The sequence below is a fragment of the Diaphorina citri genome, unplaced genomic scaffold, assembly GCF_000475195.1.
Source record: "Diaphorina citri unplaced genomic scaffold, Diaci psyllid genome assembly version 1.1 scaffold344, whole genome shotgun sequence".
NCBI lineage: Eukaryota > Metazoa > Arthropoda > Insecta > Hemiptera > Psyllidae > Diaphorina > Diaphorina citri.
In genome coordinates, this window is record NW_007377779.1 from 143412 (window position 1) to 166973 (window position 23562).

Below are 23562 nucleotides of genomic sequence, written 5' to 3' on the forward strand. Positions count from 1 at the left end.
ACACTGTATAGAAACAGAAGGAATGTATAAAAGTGATTCTCATTAAGCATTTTTAGCTAAATCAGAGGTGTTTACAAGGATATATTTTTTCAATGTAAAGGTCTTTGCGTTTTGATTGATCTAAATTGATAGGACACACCGAAAATGAGGAATTTCGTATTAACTTCTTATACTTAGTAATAAATACATATGTATAAACACAGAGTAGATCAGCGTCTAGCTAGGGGACTATAAACAGGGAGCAGACTAGTTTATATTTCCTCACGCTATATCAATAGCGAAGGTTGAGTGCGAAGGGCATCCCACTCGGAAAAGTTTGTTTAGCCAAAACCAAGTTGGCCTCAAAGCGATTCTCTAAAGCTGTTGGAGGCTGACGACAAACGCCGACCCCATCTGAACATGAGAAAAGGCGAAGAAGAATATGTATGACCCCCGATATTGTCCCTACTGTTGCATTTATTGTGATACCTACTTTTCATTGTATTCTACTCTAAATGTTCTGTTACCAAATAAAGAAAGTATTTGATAATAGTGTCTAAATATCGAACTCAACAGATATAGCTCACCTTTCAAGGGACGCCGGACGGGGATAAACAATATAAATTTATATCTTACTTCGGTGCATGACAATCATCCTTCATTGCATGACATCCTTCGGGTGACAGACTAACGCAGGCGCATGTAATATAGCATCGTACGCATGGAAAATATCCTGCGCGACATGCGACATATGCTTTACTGCTTTATATAATTGAAGATTCCTTTCTTTATATATCCAAACGTCGCTAAATATAGTTCACCTCTGGAGGGACGGGGAAGAAAGAGCTTACTTCGGTGCGTGACAGACTTAAGCAGGCGCGTGCAATATGGCGTCGTACGCATGGAAGATGTCCTGCGCGACATCACTGCTACGGGATTTAAGTGACAATGTCACGCTTGGGTCCCCGGGTTGAATTTTGAGCTCGTTAAGCACCCATATCCCGTTGGTCAGGCGTAGAGACTGGTAGAGCATGTCTTTCCCTTCGACGTTACGCTTGGCGATGGTGAACACGTTGTTCTGCTTCATGCGCGACACGATGGCGTCCGCGCCGAGCGCGATGTTGGTTAGGGTGAATTGCACCTGACAACAGAAAATAGCGCTGCTTAATGAAGAGGTTGAGATAAATGGAAGTTAGAGGCAAGAGAGACAGGGGAAGACCAAAAATGAGATATACGGACAAAGTGAAACAGGATTTGAAAGAGAAGTAGGAAGTCTGCCACGCCCAAAATAAAGGCGCATGGAAGAGGTTAATTCAAAATGTCGACCCCACTTGAGTGGGAAAAGACGTAGGTAACAAAAGAAGAAGAATGACTTTCACGCTAATTTGGCAATATTAACAGAAAAAGCGCTACAATTTCAATTTTCGTGTTTACCCTACAGTGCCTATACTTTTTTAGCCTAGTAACCTACCGGAAATAATTTTTTTCGCAACAGTTGCCCAATCGTTGCAAAACAAATGTTTCGAATGTTGTGCAACTTTCAAGGTAAAACCCATTATACTAAAACCTTAAAGCCAAGAAAAATGTTTTACCCGATTACATTACTTTCCGTCCTATAGAATAAGGAAAGTGAAAATGGAAAGTAAAAATCTAACATGATTCTTACCTCATTCTGTGTGGGGATTTCTTTCCATGTAGTGAGGAAAGTCTTGCGTTCCATCTCCCCGTCTTCCATGAAGTAGACATTGATAGGAACTATGCAAGCAAAGTAGAATACATCCAAATTGTTCTTCACAGCAACCTGGATTAGAATTTAAATTGAATAAAATAGAATAAACTAACCTCGAAATTTTCAAAACTGAATAAGAAATTGTCCTTTGTGTGTTAGACAATCTTAAATATATTTGCCAAATTTCATCAACATTGAACTAACTGTTGACCAAACAACAGACTGTTGACATGGCTAGAGAACATCACCCCGGTGTATGGCAGATACAAAAAGATATCTCTTCTTTACTCTGGCAACACCATTCGGCGAAAGCTAAAGCCGCTACAACAACTGTTGACAGCGGGAAATCGATCATAACTTGAGATCGGTTTGAAATTCGGCCAAAATCCTCTCTTATTACAAATCTCGAACATACTGGAAATATTCCTACCAAATTTCAGCTTTCTAGATGTTGGCGTTCTGGAGATACAGCGATCAGTGTGTGAATGAACGAATGGATCTCGCTTTTGTATCATTACAATGGGGGACTTTTCCAACGAAATTTCTGTGTCCGGCGTCCAGAATATGGGACTATTGGACTTCATAGAAAATAGAAAACATACCTGAAGGTTGGTAAGCGGCTCCATGCGTTGTACAGCCCCGGTGGTGGCCATGGGTAGAGAGGCCTCCACCGACAGGCTGGGCAGCAGGGGAGACATGACCTGCAGAGGTCGGGCCGGTGTGAGGCCGAAACTGTTCTTGTTCACTTGGATTGCAAAGTTGGCCATCGGGGCCATGGATTTGTTGGTGAAGGTTAGCTCCATCTCAATCTTAGGGAACAAGAAAATAGAATAGAATATAGAATAATATGGAATAATAAATAAGGATAGAAATGATAGAATAGAATATTCATAAACGAACACCTGACAACGAAGAATTATAAACTGCTCCAGAGTGTAAAATCATGGGCGAAAGAAAACAACCACAAGTTCGTGTGGATAAGGGATTGCAGGATTCTGGTCAGAAAAGACGACAAATCCAAGGTGAAATGCATCAAATCTGTAAGAGACTTGCCCAATTTCTCTGTTGGTGTTGACGAGTTGAATGCAAGATTGAGATTTCCCTCCGGAGATCATTCTGTTCTTTCTGATTTCGAATAGCAATTTGTAAGTTTCCATTTGAATGCAAGATTGAGATTTCCCTCCGGAGATCATTCTGTTCTTTCTGATTTCGAATAGCAATTTGTAAGGATAGAATAGAATACTATAATAATAGAAACTGTTCTTCTTCACTTGGATTGCGAAGTTGGCCATCAGGGCCATGAATTTGTTGGTGAAGGTGAGCTCCATCACATTATTATTTGTTCTTTTTTTTTCATAGGATGACTAAGTATTTATAGATTTATACGATTGTAAACTATTCGTCAAAAATATACTGTAAATATTCATTCATTCATTCATTCATCACAATCTGGAGAAGAATAGAATAAATTGAACCTATTGTTGCCTTAAATTAAACTTGCTTTCTTAGAATTAAATTTGGAAATTTTTTTGTAGTTATACGATGGATAAAAAAGATGAGTATGATGATTCAATTCAAATGCCATAAATCGGTTTCTTTTCATGCTCACACAGAGAGATAAAGAACTCTTAAGTGTGGCGCTATTTCATCTCAATTCAGAGAAAATACATACATCAAGAATATATCGGTCAAATAAAAGACCTCCTCTCTCACACATGAAAATTAATCAATATTTCTTACAAACATGATTCTTGGAATACTATGAGCTTATAACAGTAACCACTTCCATGGCCGAGTGGGTATCACACAACCAGGCTTGCATGCCGGCAATTAGATCGTCAGAAGAGTCGGGGTAGACAGAGGCAAGGCTGGATATATGACAGATATAAAGAATATTACCTTCAACAAAGGCGTGTGGGGGTTTATGATAGTCGTCAGAAGAGTCGGGTAGAAGAGCTCCTTTTGGAGAATCCCGTCAACTGATTAAAGTACAAACCAAAAATCGTCAAAAATTGAGCCTGAAAATTCAATTAATTTTAAGAAGAAGACTGTGGAAGGATAAAACTTACCACACCAATACCAGGAGTTGCCGGGTTCGGCTTTCGACTGAACGTGCCCCAGATTTCCATTCCTTTTCCCTTCTCGGCGGGCAACCAGCACTGTTTGGGTGGGGTGTACATGGCAGGGGCGGGCGTGAACCCAAATATATCCCCCAGTAGTCCTGCACTGGATGCTGAAGGCCCTGGAATAGAATAGAATTCGAATTTATTTTTTTACTTTCTATTACTACAGTATAGAGGAGCTATACTAGTAATGAAAATATTGCAATCGGTCCAAATTTTCGAAATCGGGAAATGGTTGGAAATATCCATTTTGGGATCCCCTGATGTCAAAAAAGTGATTTTTAGCCCATGGTCTGTACGTATGTATGTACTACAGGTTTACATAAATGGGAAAATGGGAAAAGGTGGTATACAAAATATCTCAAGAACGGTTTGTCCTAGAGCGATGAAATTTGGTATGCTATCCCGGTACTAATCCGTGAATTCCGCGTTGGTTTCAGGTTTGTTCAAAATGATCACAGCACTCAGGGAATCGTTTCTCAACATTGAGGAAAACAAGAGTGGTTGGATCAAGCAGCCGGTGTCCGTAGCTTCTACATTTGAGGATGGACTTTATATTCAGGTAAACCTCACTGTCATTCCCTTTATATGTTTTTATTACATTACTTTCTATTACATTCTACCACCTATTAATTTACATTTACCTAATTTTTTTTATAGTTAAGCAAGGTCTTTTTTACTGAATTGTTTATAGTTGTATGTATTATTCTTTAACCCATCAAATATACGAGACCTTGTTTAGACTGCTGGGGTAAAGGGACTTTTCAGTCCTATTCGGGCAGGATAAACAAGATATATTCTATTCTATGTTTAACACTTTCTTTCCTCTCTATCTTCCCACACAGGCTGTGATAGAAGCCATACAGAAGTCCAATTTGAATCGAGAGTGGACCAAAGTCACCATCATCACCCAGGAACCTGACCCCAACCCACTACTAAGCGCAGCTGTGAGACGATCCGGTATAGCTATGAGCTAGGAGTCGAACCCGCGACCTTTACATTGTGAGGCAAGTACTATAGCTATGAGCTAGGAGTCGAACCCGCGACCTTTACATTGTGAGGCAAGTACTATAACTATGAGCTAAGAGTCGAACCCGCGACCTTTACATAGATTGAATGCTCCTTGCAACAGTACGTCCTGCCCCAGATGGTCACCCTAGCCACTCGTAACGTTTCTTAACTTTAGTGGTACATCGGGATTTGCTGCAGTGCTGCATTTACCTGGCCTGTGCTAGCCTCTGCTTATTTCGTTTTTTTTTTTTTTTTTTTTTTTTTTTTTAAAGGGTTTTGACAGGAAACTGTGACTGCCAAGGTCTTATCGTTCCGAAATCGAAGAGAGGAGGAAGACAGAAGAGGTTCCGATAACGAACCTAATCTGTTTAGGATAACATCCGCCCCGGGCGGGTGTAGAACCCGCGACCTACTTGATGCTTACAATAGCCGTTCCTAGAACGAACATTATCCCATCAGGATAAAATCCGCCCCGGGCGGGAATCGAACCCGCGGCCTAGCGCTTACAAGGCAGACGCACTACCAACTAAGCTAACTAGGCTGGCCTTATTATTTCGTTTTTATTTGACTTCAAGGGGTCCACAGGATTAGAGCGACTGGTAGTCTTCTGACTAAATCTGTTAGAGTACCGGATAACCAACTCTCCTCTTGTTCATATCTTGTCCAGATCTTCTATAACCAATTCTCCTCTTGTCCTCATATTTCTCCTATAAAATCTGTATTGTTCTCTCCTTATTGAGTTCATTTTTCAAACGATAGATTGAAGATTCTGTAACTTTGTGAAGGTCCATCTTGACTAGGTAGGTTGAAATGATAAACATATACTTCTTCACTATACAAGTACTACCCGACCCCAACCCACAACTAAGCGCAGCTGTGAGACGATCTGGTATAGCTATGAGCTAGGAGTCGAACCCGCGACCTTTACATTGTGAGACAAGTAACTTTGTGAAGGTCCATCTTGACTAGGTAGGTTGAAATGATAAACATATACTTCTTCACTATTTGTAAAATATTCTGGGTTTTATTTCATTTTCATTTTATGGACTTTTTAATTTTTATTAATTTTCATTTTACCATCATAGGTAGGTTGTCAGCTTGTCAGTAAGCTTTTAAGTTCATTCCGGCCTTTTTCTACCATTTATTATATCACTTTTTTTATCGACTTTGGCCGTCAAAGGACCACGAAAAATAACTATGATTCATGACTGTAAAGTTCTCCGTTCTTTCTTCTCTTTCCAAAACCTTTTCATCCTTTCTGCGTGTTGTTGTTTTCTTTCATCCGTCCATCGGGCACCTGTCTTTTTCTTTGGTTGTTGTTGAAATCCAGCGAAACTGTCTACTTTATTTCTTAGGACATCACTTTTATTATTTATTTATTTTTTTATGATTTTATTTTTAGGAAAGCATTCTATTTGTCTTTTTTCCATCATTACCTCTGTGTTGTATTTTGATTTCTGCTCTTCAGATGTTTCTCGTTGTATTTTTTTTTATTTTATTTTATTTTTTTTTTTATTTTATAGGCATTCAAAAGCAATTTTATTAATGAAAATAAACAAATACATTGCAATTACATGAACAAAGGTAGGTATATAAAGATAATAAGAATTATTTACATAATCGTATGATAATATGGATGTAAAAAGTAAAAAAAAAAGTATGGATGTAAAAGTTCTTCCTTTGGTTGTTTAATATTGACCTTTATTATTGTGAACAGTATCTCAGAAAGAAAGAAATAACAGATGGGTAAATAATACATGATAATAATATTTTATTGGTTATTTTTTATATTTTAATAGACCTAATAATTATTGTAAATTTTTATACATATGACAAAACATGAGAAGGAAAAAAAAGGATAAGATTTGTAGGTATTTTAGAAAGATAACAATATCTTTAAGGGGAAAAAATAATAAATGTAATTAATATTAGTGCATATTGATAAATCTGAAAATAAATTTTCGCAAGATTTTTTCAAGTTTCCAGACCGGTCAAAAGTACCTAACTTTGGTAGCAATTTAGCAAACCATCGAAGTTCAGAAAGAGAAGGAGCTTAGAGTAGGGGAAAATATTCCCCTATTCTGCTTTCCTATAGTTCAAAGTTGTAGCGCATGCGTAGAAGAAAATTCCGCCCACTTTGACTTGGCTCCTCCTCTTTCTGTTAGGTGCCGAGGGTGGGAACTGGGAACCTTCATGCTAGACAGGTCTGGGAAGCCTGAAAAAATCTCTCGCATTTTTTTTCCTCGATTTTTGACGTCTTTTAAAATTAATTTTAATGTAGATTTTTTTTTTCTATTTACCTATTTATTTATTATTATATTTTGGATAAACTGTAACAATTTGGTAAAAATCGGACAGTCACTCATCCAAATATCAACCAAAGTCAATGTTGCTTCGAACTTCGACCTAGGCTGATTTCAACCTCTGAGGAGATGGTTCTTCTTCCTCTTCATTGGTTAGTAAATTAGTTCCAATTAAATACAGTAATAGGCATAAAACTAACCAAGGCCGGTTTGTGAGACAATCTGAGCATGAGTGGTCGGCATAAACTGGCAACACGTACCTTAAAGAGACCATCACGTATATTAACTAAGGCGCACGGTAGCGCTCCACTCCGCCAAGTCAAGAAAGTTTGGTTTATGTCACTGAATAATTGCCAAGGTCTTTAGCGAAGGATATATTATCACATACATTGAGAGTTATATCATCACGTACATTGAAAGTTATATTTTATAGTACATAGAAAGTTATTTTTATAGTACAAAGTTATATTCCAAATACAGTCGGCCACCCTCGGATGATAAATACCAACCTCTCAACCGAAATAATGAGAGATTAGATTAATCAATGATGAGTTATTTATTAATTCATACGAAATTTACGGGAAAAAAAGGTTAATAAAACGGATTAATTACGGATAAATTATTCATTTTTACAAATTTTACGGATAAATTACGGATTTTAGGGGTTTCCGTGATCATTATCCACAACTATTAAATCTAAAATAAATATAAAGTAAGAGAAGTTCAAATGCAATCAGAAATAAATAATAATGAAAAATGTACTCGTATTTCGATTGCAAATACTTCAGCACTAAATAGGGTTCCATCCCAGTCGAGGCATGAAATTTCATTACCATATATTTGAGAATTTGACCACATAATGGACACGTGTGGTCTGCGTCGTAGTATGGCTTTCTTCAAATCTTCATTTGGGAGAGAAGAGACAAAATACGTCAATACTTCCCATTCAGGTGCCGATGCCGGGTCAACATGAGAACACCAGAAAGTAAAAGTTACCCGTTGAAATATTTGCAACCGCGAAATAAGAGAGCAAATTTTGCAGAATTAGTTTTTTTTAAGATCTTTGATCATATTGCAAGTGAACTTCTCTTACCCCGAGGTTCTCCCTCAGTTGACACACTATTGTCCTTCATTCGAAGGCACCACAGAACTATACACAGAAAGCACAGCACAAGAATCAGAGGATGAATGTTGCCAATAGTGTCCAAAATTGAATACATCATGATGAGAAGAAAGAAAATTATAGATTTTCAAAAGAGGAATAGCTGTTTTCAAAATTATATCTGTTTTTAAAAAGAATATCTTTGAAAATTTCAATATTACACTAATTATATTTTTAAAATTTATATATTTTTGACAGATAAACTCTTACGTTATTATTTTATTTATTATTATTATTTTATTTTTTTTATTTTTTTTTTTATAAGGGAACTCTTATCGAAGGATTATAAGAATCGTATCACATAATATTATGTGAGATAAGACTACAACAATGATTCTCTTCAAAGAAGTCATTCTGAACGGATGCGATGCGAGATGCGAGGAACAAGGTCATTTTTCATACCGTGTGTCAATGCACATTGACATTAGGTACACTTTTTCGGTGGTGGAGATAAACACTGGAAGACTTTTTTTTAATAGTGGGAGTAAACATTGGACGATTTTGATACTAACATCAAAAATTTCACCTCATTCATTATGTACATTACTTTCTTTCATATAGCATAAGTAACAAGCAGGGCTGGTCTGGGTGGGGGGGGAGTGATGTCCATAATACTATTTACCAGTAGAGTTATAGAGGATGGGGGGGGGGGCACTTACCGTAGGACGGGGGGGCCCCTGGGGGGGTGCACTTACCTGTAGCAGGGGGGGCCCCGACATCCCCCAGTAATGTGTCCAGCCCTGATGAGAGCAGATCAGTACTAGGGGTAGTATAAGCAGGGCCGGTGCTTACTAGGGGGGGATAATACTATTTACCAGTAGAGTTATAGAGGATGGGGGGGTGCACTTACCTGTAGCAGGGGGGGCCCCGACATCCCCCAGTAATGTGTCCAGCCCTGATGAGAGCAGATCAGTACTAGGGGTAGTATAAGCAGGGCCGGTGCTTACTAGGGGGGGATAATACTATTTACCAGTAGAGTTATAGAGGATGGGGGGGTGCACTTACCTGTAGCAGGGGGGGCCCCGACATCCCCCAGTAATGTGTCCAGCCCTGATGAGAGCAGATCAGTACTAGGGGTAGTATAAGCAGGGCCGGTGCTTACTAGGGGGGGATAATACTATTTACCAGTAGAGTTATAGAGGATGGGGGGGTGCACTTACCTGTAGCAGGGGGGGCCCCGACATCCCCCAGTAATGTGTCCAGCCCTGATGAGAGCAGATCAGTACTAGGGGTAGTATAAGCAGGGCCGGTGCTTACTAGGGGGGGATAATACTATTTACCAGTAGAGTTATAGAGGATGGGGGGGTGCACTTACCTGTAGCAGGGGGGGCCCCGACATCCCCCAGTAATGTGTCCAGCCCTGATGAGAGCAGATCAGTACTAGGGGTAGTATAAGCAGGGCCGGTGCTTACTAGGGGGGGATAATACTATTTACCAGTAGAGTTATAGAGGATGGGGGGGTGCACTTACCTGTAGCAGGGGGGGCCCCGACATCCCCCAGTAATGTGTCCAGCCCTGATGAGAGCAGATCAGTACTAGGGGTAGTATAAGCAGGGCCGGTGCTTACTAGGGGGGGGATAATACTATTTACCAGTAGAGTTATAGAGGATGGGGGGGGGTTCACTTACCTGTAGCAGGGGGTGCCCCGACATCCCCCAGTAATGTGTCCAGCCCTGATGAGAGCAGATCAGTACTAGGGGTAGTATAAGCAGGGCCGGTGCTTACTAGGGGGGGATAATACTATTTACCATAATACGTAGATAATACTAGGGGGGGATAATACTATTTACCAGTTCAGCCAAATAAATTTCCATCCGAACACGCAAAATTTTCTCCTCGATTTCGAATTTATTTTCTAAAATTACAATGCCGAAATCAATCACCAAAGAAGTTAAGCGTTTAGTTGATGTTACGGAAATCGATTTAGATGAAGATGATCTTGATAAAATGAATACGAAGGAGATTGTGAAGGAGATTTATAAAAAGATGAAAAAGTATGATGAAATGATGAAAACTGTCCTGGAGAACAAAAGAGAGATTGAAAATCTGAAGAAGAAATTGAACGAGAAGGAACAAGAAAACATGAAGCTAAGAAAGAGCATTGAAAAACAAGATGAAAACATTGGAGAACTGAGTCAAAGGTCGAGAATGATTAATATCGTCATCAATGGTGTTGTCGAGAAATCTAAGGAGAATGTGCTAGAAATCGTCACAAAAATTGGGAATGACATCGGCATCGAGGGCGGTGCACTTACCTGTAGCAGGGGGTGCCCCAACATCCCCCAGTAATGTGTCCAGCCCTGATGAGAGCAGATCAGTAATCGAAGGATTATAAGAATCGTATCACATAATATTATGTGAGATAAGACTACAACAATGATTCTCTTCAAAGAAGTCATTCTGAACGGATGCGATGCGAGATGCGAGGAACAAGGTCATTTTTCATACCGTGTGTCAATGCACATTGACATTAGGTACACTTTTTCGGTGGTGGAGATAAACACTGGAAGACTTTTTTTTAATAGTGGGAGTAAACATTGGACGATTTTGATACTAACATCAAAAATTTCACCTCATTCATTATGTACATTACTTTCTTTCATATAGCATAAGTAACAAGCAGGGCTGGTCTGGGTGGGGGGGGAGTGATGTCCATAATACTATTTACCAGTAGAGTTATAGAGGATGGGGGGGGGTGCACGTACCTGTAGCATTATATTCAAAAGCTCAATTTCATTTCTATTTAAAAACTTCATTTTTACATTTAAAATTTTTTCAAAACAAAAATTATTACAATCTCAATGATAAATTATTTCAACTGCAAATAAGCAATAGTGTAGACTGTCCCATATTTAAAATTACAAAAACAATCAAATACAATGTTAAAAAAACAAATAACAAAGCAAATTATGTTAAATATCATAATTATTTTACCAAAATATTTTTCGTCTCAATTTATGGAAGTACTTGATATAATCAATGAAAATTATTTAAACGAACGATTTTCATCCTTTAATGAGTGTCCTCATACTAAAGATAATGGTATTGGTATTATTCATATGAATGTTAGATCTTTAAATACCAATTTCAATCAATTTGTTTTAACTCTTGATGAAATGAAAGACAATGTTGATATTATCATATTGACGGAATGTTGGTTTAATCCAGGGAAAAAAGATTTCACTTTTAATATAGATAACTTTACAGTCCCTGAACATCATGTATCACACTAGTCGAAGATTTCGGGTTCAATTCCTGACAGACTTGTGGGGTTTTCCGCTTTCCGCTCCGCAATCGGCGTGCTTTATGAGTACCTATACTAAAACAGCCAGTTGTAGGTATATGAGCAGTGCAATAGTCCTGAACTAAAATGGACGCCGCACACAAGGGATCAGGAAGAGACCGCCTTAACATAATAATAATGTAAGTAGGTACTCGTATATGAGGGCAGTATTGACCAATGGCAAAAAATTGTAATGAAAGAGGCTCTTAAAGATTTTTTTTTTTTTTTTTTTTTTTTTTTCTGACCAATGGCAAAAAATTGTAATGAAAGAGGCTCTTAAAGATTTTTTTTTTTTTTTTTTTAGTTATATCCCCTTTAGGGGTGATTTTTTTTCAATAATAAAGACCGGGTAGGTAGTCAGGTACCTACAGTGAATAGTGAGTTTTGTTCCAGCTATATAATGAACTAACAAAAGCTTTTGAACGTACATATACCCAAGTATTTTAGAGAAAAAAAAAGTTCACATGATTTATTTTCATCTCATTTTGGGTATCGCTCCTCTCAAAAGTACATAGAGGAGCCATTATGAATCAGCGAACAAAAGATATTTTCATGTCATTTAATGAAGCTTACCTCTGCACGTTACCTAACATCCCTGACCTTCAAAAATCCTCCCTAACTTTCACAACCCTTCATTAAACTTCACAAACCCTTCCCTAACCTTCACAAACACATTAGAATCAGCATGAAATACCTAATGCTAAACCTTCCTCTTCCCCCTAAAACCCAGAAGTACCTACCTTTTATTATGGGGAAAAAACAGTCATGAGGGATTTTCATTAATTATCATGATTTTCAAAAAAAAAAAAAAAAATCTCCTAAGTACATAAATTCATTATCATTCATGAACATTGAAACATGGCTGCGTCTGCTTCAAAGGTTTTTTTCAAATGTTGGAAAGTTGAATGTAAATATTACAAGAACTGTACTTATTCTCGCGTACAATGTACAAAAGGTACAACATACAAAAGATATAATAGACGTTCATAATGATACGCAGGGCTTTGTTTTAAGCCTTGTTGTCCCAGGGGCTGGAATAGGGTAGTGACATGAAGTACCCTCTGATTTGAAGAAAAAAAAAAGCTTTGAGTGATGAGATGACAAAAAAAAAAAAAAAAAAAAAAAAAAAAAAAAAAAAAAAAAAAAAAAAAAAAAAAAAAAAAAAAAGGCGGTATTTGGACCGCTTTTGGACAGATTTCGACCGTTTTTTGGCGGTTTTCAGCTATAGCGACAAAACGCTTAGAGATATTGTAAAAGTTAGGGTAAAAGAACACTCAAATAAGCATCATTCAATAGGATAAGGAAAGTCGTGTGATGTTCACACCAGATTTTTTTTTTTTTTGGGAGAAAAGGGAAATAGAAAGGAGAAGATCGAAATAAATTAACTTTTAAGTTTAAAGATCAACAAATAAATAAAGGGATTTTTTTCTCCAAGAAGTTCTAGGTAGGTACTTGTAGAAAATGAGAAAAGTTCATTGTTAAAACGAAAAGTGTTTTGGTAGAAGTTCATCATCATCCGTTCACTAAAGTTGAAGCATAAGTATTATTGACTTTTGTCTTGTAAACGCTAGGTCGTTTTTTTACTTTCCTTATCCTATAGGAAGGAAAGTAATGTAATCGGGTCAAAATTTCGATGGTCAGTTTTTAGTGCCAAAACACGTTTTGAGGTCCCTAGAGCCTAAATACAAAGTTTCAGCCATTGGTCCGTGTGTGTGTCTGTCTGTCTGTCTGTGTGTCTGTCTGTCTGTCTGTAAACAAAATATCTCGAGAACGGTAAGAGCTAGAGACTTGAAATTTAGCATGCAGATGACAAATGTGACAACGATGCGACACGAAACTTTTGGTTAAGATCGGTGCAACAGTTGGCGGCATTTTACCGCTTTTTGGCGGTTTTCGGTGTAATTTAACAATATATCGGGAACGGTATAAGCTAGAGACTTGAAATTTGGTATGTAGTTCAAAAATGTGACAAGGATGCAACACAAAACGTTTGATTGAGATGGTTGCTGCGCTTGGCGGTATTTTCACCGCTTTTGGACAGATTTCGACCGTTTTTTGGCGGTATTCAGCTATACTGACTAAACGGGTAGAGATATTGTAAAAGTTACAATAGGACATAAAAATAAGCATCATTCAATAGGATAAGGAAAGTCGTGTGATGTTCACACCAGATTTTTTCCAAGAGGTTTGATAGAGAGAACTGGTAACTAATGAGGTCTTATCGTTCTAAAAGCAAAGAGAGAAGAAAGACAGGATAGCAGAAAGCTCGACGTTCCCAGAACGAACCTTATCTGCTTAGGATGAAATCGGCCGGACGATAAGAACTCCTGAAAAGTTTTAGCAATTTTTTGAAAAAAAAAAAAAAAAAAGAAACCCAACCCCCATTAGATTTCCATAGATAGGTAGATCTATGGTACTAACCTAAAATTGTATTTTTCATACTTTATTTCCAAGCCTTAGGCATTTGAGTAGGTAGGTACTTATACATATGAATTTCTGAATGAAAAACCTTTTTCTTAGCGAATGAAGCTAATTTTGCCCGCTCTAAAACCAACAATGAAACAATGAAGGTACTATACCGTGTACCATGTTACAAAAGCCTCAAATTTAACCTGGCCCTTTATTTTTGAAAATTAGATAGGTACCTATTTTTATTTTATTTTATGTATGTACTTATTTTTTTAAAAGGGGCGAAACAGGGTCTTTATGGGTAACTAGGGTAAGTGTACCATTTATTCGCCCACCTAAAAAACGTACCATTTATTGGCCCACCTGTACCATACGCCACATAAGTCTGAACTGGAAGAACTTTTTCAAGATCCAATTTCATCAAAAGAAAGGGCTTAAAGACTGCTAGCGAACCAGTGCTATTCAAAAATTGTAGTCATAAAAACAAAAATTAGAAAAATAAATGTGGGCAGGTAAGCTTATGTATTTGGCAGTGTCGATATCGTACTCCCAGTTACCATAGATAATTAGGTAAGTAGGTACTGATAAAACTAACCCATGTATAAAACCAGTGCCAGTGGTTGAGTGGAAGAACTCCCGTCACTAAAGCGAAATAGCTAATGTAAGTTATGACAAGGCTACTGGATATTGCCCTGATACAATACATATTGTGTGTCAGTGTAGGTATTTCTTGTATTTTCTATTCTTGTAAATTGTAACTACCTATGTAAATTTTTGACAAATAAAACTACAACTCAAGTTGTGAACCTGTTAATAATAATGATATTGCAAGATATGGAAGAGGTACTGAATATTGCCCTGGGATTGCAAGATATGGAAGAGGTACTGAGTACGGCCCTGGTATTATTGACAGGTGAAAATTGAACAGAAAGTAAAAACAAATAAAAAAAAATACAGGGAGAACAGGCGGAGAAAGGAAGAGAAGGGAAGGAGAAAGAGAGAGGTACGGACGGGGTGGTTGAGGGAGACAATAAGAAAAGAGAAAGAGAGAGAAGGGAGAGAGAGAGCGGATGAGAAATACAATAAAATGGAAAGAGTGAAAAGAAAGGAGGGCGAGAGAGAAGGAAAGAAGGACAAGTGAGACAGACAATAATATGGTCAGAGAGGGAAGACAGGATGAGAAAGAGAAGGAAAAGATTGAGAGGGAGGGAAGGGATAGAAAGAGAAAGCCGAAGGAAGGAGAGAGACAAGATGTCTCAAACAAAACCGAAAAACAAAGGCTTGTCGGAACAAAATTCAAAAGAGAATTCAATAGATATATACCTAGGTACCTCATCTATACCTATCTACCTTTTGAAAGAGAAGTAAACTCGGCGCCTCTTAAGAGAGAGAGAAAGAGCGAGAAAGAGAAAGAAAGAGAGAAAAGAGAGAGAGAGAGAGAGAAAGAGAGAGAGAGAGAGAGAGAGAAAGAGAGAGAGAAAAAGAGAGAGACAGAAAGAGAGATATAATACAACTTTCAATTCAATATTCATGGCTGAATGCTGTTATGTACTTGGACTAAGTAAGTAAATAACTTTATGTGTATAGGTACATATGTATCTTCATCGGTATACTAAAGAATGGGTTAGTATTCTATTCCATTGAACTTCTTCATTTTGATATGGCTTCCAGAGTCAAGATTATAAACGAGCATAAAATTTCTTGGCTGAGTTTGAACCTACGTCCTCCTGTTTACCAAGCTAGCGCCTTGACCACTACGCCACGTTTTATAAATTTGTCGTACCTACCATATCTTTTGAACACCCTATATTCAATACTTCAAGTTTAAATGCCCTTCTGTGTACTAATGTAAAGGAGGAACATTATTTCTGCTTTCCTATCCTATATTTCTTTTGTACGCCACTTTCCAAATAGAGTGAACTTTTTACTTTCCTTATCCTATAGGAAGGAAAGTAATGTAATCGGGTCAAATTTTCGATGGTCAGATTTTAGTGCCAAAACCCGTTTGTACCTACCATATCTTTTGAACACCCTGTGTTCAATACTTCAAGTTTAAATACCCTTCCGTGTACTAATGTAAAGGAGGAACATTATTTCTGCTTTCCTATCCTATATCCCCCCAAAAAATACCACTTCGTGGCATAAAAAAGACCCCGCCAAGTCGTTCCTCCCAAAATAAATCAAGTGCCCACAAAAAACCAAGATACATTTTGAATTCCTTAAGGTTCCGACCCTTTGAGTGTTGACCATGATTTCCAAATTTCATCAAAATTGGACTACCTGCTCGAGACTCTTTGTAGAACAAACAAACGAAAGGGAGGAAAAATCATAGTAAAACTTGGAAGCAGAACACAATTTGTTTTTTCAACCAGGCCCTCACAAAGGCTTTGGTTTTTGGTCATTTATTTGTCTGTAGATTTCCTCTGATGGCTTCAACGTGGGTAACATCTGGCCAATGGTAGCACAAAGGTCCGAGATGAAATAATAAAACAAAACATCAGCACAACTTGGTACATTATGCAAACCTGCTGAAACGGTAGAGAGGAAAAAAAAATGTTCTACTCGTATTCTTCACTGGGCGCTCTTTTTCCTTTGCATTTAAATTCGAAAATGTTTCCCCTTTCAGTGCCGTACATTATTCCCTTAAGTGTAAGGGAGAAGATTGGAGGTAGAATACACATTTCACCATATATATCTGAATCTGAGATACTTCAATCTTCATCATCCGGAGGTAGCGGATGTAGTGACAGCTGTAGGGCGAAGGGAAATACCCATTGCTTTGATTTTGAAAAAGCTTTTGATCCTGTGAATCTTGCCCTCTCAAAATCGAATCTTTCTTGTATGATTCATATAATTGGATACACGAACTAAAAGACCCGTGTTGGATTACTTTGATTATGTTTTTGTGCTGAGCAAAAAATGTTCAATCTGGTGTTAATAGTACACCGCACCGTCTACACCACTGTTATGTGACAATCATGTCCTGCTGTCACATTTCACTAACCAAGGATCAAGGATGGTGGGGACAGTAACGAGAAACGGTAGTGGGGTAAATAAGGACAGGAGAGAGATGGAAACGTGAGGGGTAAATGAGAACAGGGGAGGGAAACTTGGGAACATGTTTTCCGAATTATCTCCAGAATCAGAGGAAATTATGGACAAACTGTGAGTAGAGGTCTTAATAGTCGAAAATTGTTTTCTCGAATCATCGAGAGAGAGAGAGAGAGTAAGAGAGTGAGAGAGAGATAGAGTGAGAGTGAGAAAAGAAAAGCCATGTGTGAAGTCAATATCGAAGAACTAAATTGTGTGGAACTGAATAAGAACTAATAACACGTTTACCCCTATCCACATTATATAATTTGTAGCCATCGACCCATCCTTATACCACTGTTTATGAAAACAATGTTAATAATTATATTTGATACAGAAACAGATGTAGGGATCGGAAATGTGTGGTGTGTGGTGTACTCAGGAACCTGTCATGTCTGCTATATGCATATGTGTGTGCAACCTTCATATTTCCTCTTTTGTCGGTACATATGTAAACATGATCACGTGTTCTAGAAAGGTAGCTTCAGTGTAATGGGTACGAATGTGATAGTTTCAGTTTAAGTGTCATAAACTAATAAAATTTAGAACACTATAGGTACTGTGCTATGTATTGGTCATTCAAGGATATGTAGGTACGCTTAGTAGAGTGTTCAAGGATAAACCATGTACCTACGCTTAGTAGAGTGTACTGTCCATTCAAATCTAAGGTCAGCCATTCACTATCAGGTAGATCTGACAGGTACGGCTGAAAAGGTCTGCCTGTCAGGTCTACCTGATAGTGAGTGGCTGGCCAAGTCTCCTCTAGTCACTCAGAGTCGGTCGTCAATCCAGGCAAGCCCTATAACTTGAATCTACGAGGAACCGACATTTGTCACACGCATCCATAAATAATTTATTGTTTTAAATGCCTTCCTATCTCTCTCTCTCTCTCTCATGCTTAACAAAACGAACTATGTTAAATTGCTGTTAATAATTAATAAACAGCAATTTGAAATATTTAGCTGCTATAGATCACCTAATATAAATCAAAACATAAATGAATTTTTAAATGATTTGTCAATTGTATTACCTACAACTACCAATTGTAAACTTAAATGTTTTGTAGGTGATATAAATATTGACCTATTAAATAAAAATTCTGAACATGTTAATAATTATCTTGATTTATTATCATCATTAAATTACATATCATATATTAATGAATACACACGTGAGAGATCTAAAACTTGTATTGATCACTTCTTTTGTACTGAATTTAATTTCTCTAACATTAAAGCTTCAATCATAGAAACTGATATTACAGTTTAAATTACATATCATATATTAATGAATACACACGTGAAAGATCTAAAACTTGTATTGATCACTTCTTTTGTACTGAATTTAATTTCTCTAACATTAAAGCTTCAATCATAGAAACTGATATTACAGATCACTATACTCAATATATTAAAGTTAAATATCAATTGAAAAGATTAAACAAACTACTTCGTTAAGAATATCGAAATTACATGAAGATAATTTCATTAATGACATTTCAAATGAAAATTGGTATGAAGTTTTTTCAAACTCCAATGTGGAGTCTGCTTCTGATTCAACAAAGTACTTCGTTAAGAATATCTAAATTACATGAAGATAATTTCATTAATGACATTTCAAATGAAAATTGGTATGAAGTTTTTTCAAACTCCAATGTGGAGTCTGCTTCTGCTATCTTGATTTATTATCATCATTAAATTTCATATCATATATTAATGAATACACACGTGAAAGATCTAAAACTTGTATTGATCACTTCTTTTGTACTGAATTTAATTTCTCTAACATTAAAGCATCAATCATAGAAACTGATATTACAGATCACTATACACAATATATTAAAGTTAAATATCAATTACAAAGGATACAACAGACTACTTCGTTAAGAATATCTAAATTACATGAAGATAATTTCATTAATGACATTTCAAATGAAAATTGGTATGAAGTATTTTCAAACTCTAATGTGGAGTCTGCTTCTGAAATTTTTATTGAAAAATTGAAATTACATATTAATAACAATACTACCATTGAAACAATAAAGAAAAAGTCTGTCCCTTTAAAAGAATGGATGACATCTGGTTTGGTAAATTCTATAAGGAAAAGAGAGCACTTATATAATTTTATTGAAAAATTGAAATTTCATATTAATAACAATACTACCATTAAAACAATAAAGAAAAAGTCTATCCCTTTAAAAGAATGGATGACATCTGGTTTGGTTAATTCTATAAGGAAAAGAGAGCACTTATATAAAAAAATGAAAAATAACCCGGATAATATTAGATTGAAATTATACTACAATAGATACAGTCCCTTTAAAAGAATGGATGACATCTGGTTTGGTAAATTCTATAAGGAAAAGAGAGCACTTATATAAAAAAATGAAAAATAATCCAGATAATATTAGATTGAAATTATACTACAACAGATACAGAAATAAATTAAACACTTTAATTAATGAAACAGAAATAAATTTTTACAAGATAATATTAGATTGAAATTATACTACAACAGATACAGAAATAAATTAAACACTTTAATTAATGAAACAGAAATAAATTTTTACAAACAAAAAATTCAACAATCTAAAGGTGACACTTATAAACTGTGGTCAATACTTAAAGATTTTATAGGTAAAAATAACACAAAGAAAAACAAAAAAATTATACAAATGATTGCCAATTATGAAGAAAATAACGAGAAAATTGATTGCTTAAATAATCCTACACTAGCCGCAAATATTTTTAACAAACATGAAAAATAACCCGGATAATATTAGATTGAAATTATACTACAATAGATACAGAAATAAATTAAACACTTTAATCAATGAAACAGAAATAAATTTTTACAAACAAAAAATTCAAGAATCTAAAGGTGACACTTATAAACTATGGTCAATACTTAAAGATTTTATAGGAAAAAATAACACAAAGAAAAACAAAAAAATCATACAATCATGCTTAACACCACTTTTTTTGTGGAGGGGGAAATCATCAAAAGACCCCCATTGCAAATTGCAATGGGGACTAGTGGTTGACCCGTCCTTTGTACGGGACCACCACACACACAAACACACCCCCACACACACACCACCATACACACCCATCCACCACACACACCCACCACCCACCACACCCCCACACACCACACCCATCCCACCACACACATGCTTAACACCACTTTTTTTGTGGAGGGGGAAATCATCAAAAGACCCCCATTGCAAATTGCAATGGGGAGTGTGGGATTGATGTCCGGATACCAGGACATCCAGACCCACTAAAATCCAAACTCTCCCTCTTCCCATTAGGGCCCTGGAACCAAATGTATTGGACATTAACACAATTGAAACCCCTTCCTATCTCTCTCTGTTCCCAGAACCTGTCATCCAGGAAAGTCCGGCCGGGTTCCAAGTGCACGTTTATGAAGGAGACGACGCGCTCATTACGTGCGTTGTGCGCAACGCTAACAATGTGACGCTAATGTGGAAGAGTTTAGACCGGGGAGATAAGAAGCATAGCACCCGTGTGCTGACAGCGGGCGAAACGCGACTCACTGCTGACAAGCGGGTGGACATTCTACATGATAAAGGTAAGAGGCAAAGGCTGAGTTCACTATCTATTTAGTTAGGAATAAGGCATTTTTCAAAGTCCAGGAGTATTCAAGACCTCCCTGTAGAAATATCTTACAGGCTCACAGTGAGGGAAAAATTTAGTGGTTTCGTGGAAGAGCTCCTCTACGAGAACCCTGCCACTTAAAGCAAAAAAATAAATAAATAAATAAATAATTAAAAAAATGGTCCGTTTCATGTAACCTAAAATATCGTTTTCGCAGAAAATTTCGCTACATGGATCGGAAGGGGATAAATATTACCAGTTGAACACGAAAATTCAATTCTTTCATAATCTGTAGGGTGACTAACCAATGACAAGCCATGTGACATCATAACACTACAGTGTCATCACAGCACCACCAATAAATTTCAAGCAGTTATTTCCAAACCTCATGATTTAGTATGAGAGTAGAGAGAGCATGTCCATAACATCCATGTTGTAAAATACAACATACTCGTCTACTTAGATGCGATATAGGACGAGGACAGACACAATATAAATGCTCTAATGTAAAATGTAATGTATCCCTCATGAAATGTTTCAAGTGCTGGGTCAACACAACCCGCAGTCCATCACAGCGTACATCCTTTATCTCCAAATTCCAATTTGTTAGAGGAAATTTCACTTTTTATTCGGTAGGAAATCAAATACTCTGACTCGAGTTTGAAAGGCGAGCAGGGCAAGTGCTAATAGAGCTACGGAAACAGAAACTAGTCATTTTCTAGAATGATGGAGTGTCACCGAAACTAGAAAGTAACTCTGTACTAGGGAACTTTATCGTCATCAATGGTGTTGTCGAGAAATCTAAGGAGAATGTGCTAGAAATCGTCACAAAAATTGGGAATGACATCGGCATCGAGGGCCCGGAAAACCACATCCAGGTGGCTCACAGAGTCCCGTCAGCCACCTCTCCGCGGCCGATCATCGTTCGTCTCCTCAATACGAAGACACGTGATTTATGGACTAAGGCAGCACGTGACAAGAAGCTCAGAGAGAAGAAAATATTCATAAACGAACACCTGACAACGAAGAACTATAAACTGCTCCAGAGTGTAAAATCATGGGCGAAAGAAAACAACCACAAGTTCGTCTGGACAAAGACACCTTATCGAACACCTGACAACGAAGAACTATAAACTGCTCCAGAGTGTAAAATCATGGGCGAAAGAAAACAACCACAAGTTCGTCTGGACAAAGGATTGCAGGATTCTAGTTAGAAAAGACGACAAATCCAAGGTGAAATGCATCAAATCTGTGAGAGACTTGCCCAATTTCTCTGTTGCTGTTGACGAGTTGAATGCAACAAGGGATTGCAGGATTCTGGTCAGAAAAGACGACAAATCCAAGGTGAAATGCATCAAATCTGTGAGAGACTTGCCCAATTTCTCTGTTGCTGTTGACGAGTTGAATGCAACAGAAAAGACGACAAATCCAAGGTGAAATGCATCAAATCTGTGAGAGACTTGCCCAATTTCCCTGTTGCTGTTGACGAGTTGAATGCAAGATTGAGATTTCCCTCCGGAGATCATTCTGTTCTTTCTGATTTCGAATAGCAATTTGTAAGTTTCCATTGTAATTTTGTAAAGTTTCAATTTCATTCGTTCTATTCAAAAGCTCAATTTCATTTCTATTTGAAAACTTCATTTTTACATTTAAATTTTTTTCAAAACAAAAAGTATTACAATAACAATGATAAATTATTTCAATTGCAAATAAGCAATAGTCTAGACTGTCCCATATTTAAAATTACAAAAACAACCAAATACAATGTTAAAATAACAAATAACAAAACAAATGATCTTAAATATCATAATTATTTTAGCAAAATATATTTCGTTTCAATTTATGGAAGTACTTGATATAATCAATGAAAATTATTTAAACGAACGATTTTCATCCTTTAATGAGTGTCCTTATACTAAAGATAATGGTATTGGTATCATTCATATGAATGTTAGATCATTAAATACCAATTTCAATCAATTTGTTTTAACTCTTGATGGAATTAAAGACAATGTTGATATTATCATATTGACGGAATGTTGGTTTAATCCAGGGAAAAAAGATTTCACTTTTAATATAGATAACTTTACAGCTCAATTTATGGAAGTACTTGATATAATCAATGAAAATTATTTAAACGAATGATTTTCATCCTTTAATGAGTGTCCTTATACTAAAGATAATGGTATTGGTATCATTCATATGAATGTTAGATCATTAAATACCAATTTCAATTAAATGAATTTTTAAATGATTTGTCTAATGTATTACCTACAACTACCAATTGTAAACTTAAATGTTTTGTAGGTGATATAAATATTGACCTATTAAATAAAAATTCTGAACATGTTAATAATTATCTTGATTTATTATCATCTTTAAATTACATATCATATATTAATGAATACACACGTGAAAGATGCACAAGGGTTATTGAACTGAACTCTCTACTTTCGAATTTAATCCAAGAATAAAGTCAGATTAATTAACCCAGATTAGAGGAGGCACTTCCAAGTTCCAAAAATAATCTCTACAAAACAGAAAAGTAAACAACACAACTTGAACTTTTGCATGTATTGCGCCCAACAATCACATCTGATTATGCAATACGCAATACTTTTTGACAAGCCTCGTCCACACTGAACGAACGGATCACGTTTATTCTGTTGCGCTGTTGCCATTTTTCCAGTTCCACAAAACGGCCATTATTTTGATTATTTTTTCATTCATAAAATCATAAAGCAAAAGAGGGGGGGGTTGCTATAATTTCAAGGTCAAAAATACTACTGATTTTACTACGGGGTATGTATTGTGATTTGTGGTCTATTCAAGGTCGTTCGTTATTCGTTTCAC

General features: G+C 36.6%; 2 protein-coding genes across 2 annotated transcripts; one reads left to right on the plus strand and one right to left on the minus strand.

The window, feature by feature from the left end:
- Positions 1–449: 449 nt before the first annotated feature.
- Positions 450–10630, minus strand: LOC103507822 (AP-2 complex subunit beta-like). The gene is made up of 5 exons (XM_026822603.1): positions 10563–10630; positions 3778–3950; positions 2311–2517; positions 1646–1780; positions 450–1120 (listed from the first exon to the last, which is right to left on the minus strand). The coding sequence occupies exons 2-5, from the start codon at positions 3886–3888 to the stop codon at positions 848–850; spliced, it is 726 nt and encodes a 241-aa protein (XP_026678404.1). The 5' UTR covers positions 3889–3950; positions 10563–10630; the 3' UTR covers positions 450–847.
- Positions 10090–22013, plus strand: LOC108252212. The gene is made up of 4 exons (XM_026822604.1): positions 10090–10477; positions 21496–21581; positions 21682–21689; positions 21886–22013. Exons 1-4 carry the CDS (start codon positions 10174–10176, stop codon positions 21917–21919), a joined length of 432 nt encoding a protein of 143 aa, XP_026678405.1. The 5' UTR covers positions 10090–10173; the 3' UTR covers positions 21920–22013.
- The last annotated feature ends 1549 nt before the right edge of the window (positions 22014–23562 follow it).